The sequence below is a fragment of the Rhinopithecus bieti genome, unplaced genomic scaffold, assembly GCF_001698545.2.
Source record: "Rhinopithecus bieti isolate Rb0 unplaced genomic scaffold, ASM169854v2 scaffold_26129, whole genome shotgun sequence".
Taxonomy (NCBI): Eukaryota; Metazoa; Chordata; class Mammalia; order Primates; family Cercopithecidae; genus Rhinopithecus; species Rhinopithecus bieti.
In genome coordinates, this window is record NW_016811628.1 from 1 (window position 1) to 2,523 (window position 2,523).

Genomic DNA, 2,523 nt, shown 5'->3' on the forward strand with positions numbered 1-2,523 from the left:
ATTTATTTATTTATTTATTTATTGAGACAGAGTCTCACTCTGTCGCCAGACTGGAGTGCAGTAGTGCGATCTCGGCTCACTGCAACCTCCGTCGCCCTGGTTCAAGCAATTCTCTTGCCTCAGCCTCCCGAGTAGCTGGGACTACAGGCACTCACCACCACACCCAGCTAATTTTTGTAATTTTAGTAGAGACGGGGTTTCACCATCTTGGCCAGGATGGTCTCAATCTCTTGACCTCATGATCCATCTGCCTTGGCCTCCCAAAGTGCTGGGATTACAGGTGTGAGCCACCATGCCTGGCCAATTATTTGTTTACCTTGAGGTGTCACTTATACAGGAAAGCTAAGGTTTTAAAAAATTGGCTTCCCCTCTGAATCTTTTCAGGAAGTTTTTGGTTATGAGATTATTTATTCATTAATTTTGAGATGGACTCTCACTCACTGTCGCCCAGGCTGGAGTGCACTGGTGTGATCTCTGCTCCCTGCAACCTCTACGTCCCGGGTTCAAGTGATTCTTCTGCCTCAGCCTCCTGAGTATCTGGGATTACAAGTGCCGGCCTGGCTTAATCTTAGTATTTTTTTTTTTTTTTTGAGAGGGAGTCTCGCTCTGTCGCCCAGGCTGGAGTGCAGTGGCGGGATCTCGGCTCACTGCAAGCTCCGCCTCCCAGGTTTACGCCATTCTCCTGCCTCAGCCTGCTGGGTAGCTGGGACTATAGGCGCCCGCCACCTCGCTGGCTAGTTTTTTTGTATTTTTTAGTAGAGACAGGGTTTCACCGTGTTAACCAGGATGGTCTCGATTTCCTGACCTCATGATCCGCCCGTCTCGGCCTCCCAAAGTGCTGGGATTACAGGCTTGAGCCACCGCGCCTGGCCAATCTTAGTATTTTTGGTAGAGATATGATTTCACCACTTTGGCCAGGCTGGTCTGGATCTCCTGACCTCCAGTGATCTGTGTGCCTTGGCCTCCCAAAGTGCTGGGATTACAGGCATGAGCCACTGTACCAGGCCTGGCTATAAGATTTTTGATTATATGACTTTAGATGGTAGAGTGAATCAGAGCTCATCTGCTGGCCCTCTCACTCCCTCCCTCCCCCTTCTCTCTGTTTTATGATAATCACTTACAAAGTTCTTAACACCAAAGCACTATCTGGGTGTAAAACTCTCTTACCCTTTAATCCTCTTTTGTTTTCCCTGTGTAGGAGGAGAAGAGACGCAAAACGACCCCCAAAGAACCGTAAGAATTTATTCTTGACATTATCCAAAGCAGATGCTAATGTTACAATGAGGGTTCTAGAGCAAAAGGGAAAGGTTTTAGTACTTGCCAGAGCAACCTTGGGGAGCCACCTTAGGCTCATTTTGGATTGGGTTGGTGAACATAGGACCAAGATGCATCAGGCAGGACGCCCCTGCGGTGAAGAGCCACTGTGACCTCGCGCCTGGGCCTCACTGCCGCAGCTGGTGCCTCCGTGTGCCACAGGCGCCTCAGGCAGAAACCTCACAGAGGTGATTTTGATATTTTCTGAAACAATTAAACGATCCTGTGCTTTTTCCCCCCAGAACGGAGAAAAAAATGGCTCGTGCCAAAACAGTCGTGAACTCCAAGGTAAATGTCTGCCGGGAATAAAGCTGGTGGCGATGCTCACGAGGCAGCTGGGAGCAGCTCTCTGAGCGCCATCATCTGTGTTCCTGCTCACACAGACTCACCCTCCCAAGTGCATTCAGTGCGGGCAGTACCTGGACGACCCCGACCTCAAATATGGGCAGCACCCACCAGACGCGGTACGTGCAGCTCTCTTCCCAGCCTTCCTCTGCCCATCCCTCGTCCCTCTGCTCACCGGCCCTGTGTCCTTCAGGTGGATGAGCCACAGATGCTGACAAATGAGAAACTGTCCATCTTTGACGCCAACGAGTCTGGCTTTGAGAGTTATGAGGCGCTTCCCCAGCACAAACTGACCTGCTTCAGGTAAGTGCACTTTCGTGTGTGTGTGTGTATTTCGTAGAAGGAGGCACTTCCCCAGAGGCGTCTACGGGCTCAAGATTACGGTTTTTAGGGCCTGACCTGCAACATGTCTTAAGCTAACACTTCGTGGATAAGAGCCACCTTGGAGGGCTGGGCGCGGTGGCTCATGCCTGTAATCCTAGCACTTTGGGAGGCCGAGGTGAGCAGATCACTTCAGGTCAGGAGTTGGAGACCAGCCTGGCCAACATGGCGAAACCTACTGAAAATACAAAAAGTAGCCAGGTGTGGTCGTACGCGACTGTAATCCCAACTAACTCGAGAGGCTTAGGCAGGAGAATTTCTTGAACTCTGGAGGCAGAGGTCGCAGTGAGCTGAGATGGTACCACTGCACTCCAGCCTGGGCGACAGAGCAAAACTCCGTCTCAAAGAGCCACCGTGGAAAACACGGTGAAGGGACAGTAGAGCTTTGCTGATTTTTGGTTTGGTTTTTGGGTTTTGACACTACACATAGTACCCTCCATTCTGCCACATCCTGAGGGCCACACGCTCAGATGAAGGCCTGCT

At 50.9% G+C, this 2,523-nt stretch overlaps 1 protein-coding gene across 1 annotated transcript; it reads left to right on the forward strand.

Annotated features, from left to right (window-relative positions):
- The first annotated feature begins 983 nt into the window (after positions 1-983).
- LOC108543714 (DNA (cytosine-5)-methyltransferase 1-like) lies at positions 984-2,119 on the forward strand. The gene is made up of 4 exons (XM_017894319.1): positions 984-1,233; positions 1,557-1,602; positions 1,698-1,778; positions 1,853-2,119. Exons 2-4 carry the CDS (start codon positions 1,570-1,572, stop codon positions 1,964-1,966), a joined length of 228 nt encoding a protein of 75 aa, XP_017749808.1. The 5' UTR covers positions 984-1,233; positions 1,557-1,569; the 3' UTR covers positions 1,967-2,119.
- The last annotated feature ends 404 nt before the right edge of the window (positions 2,120-2,523 follow it).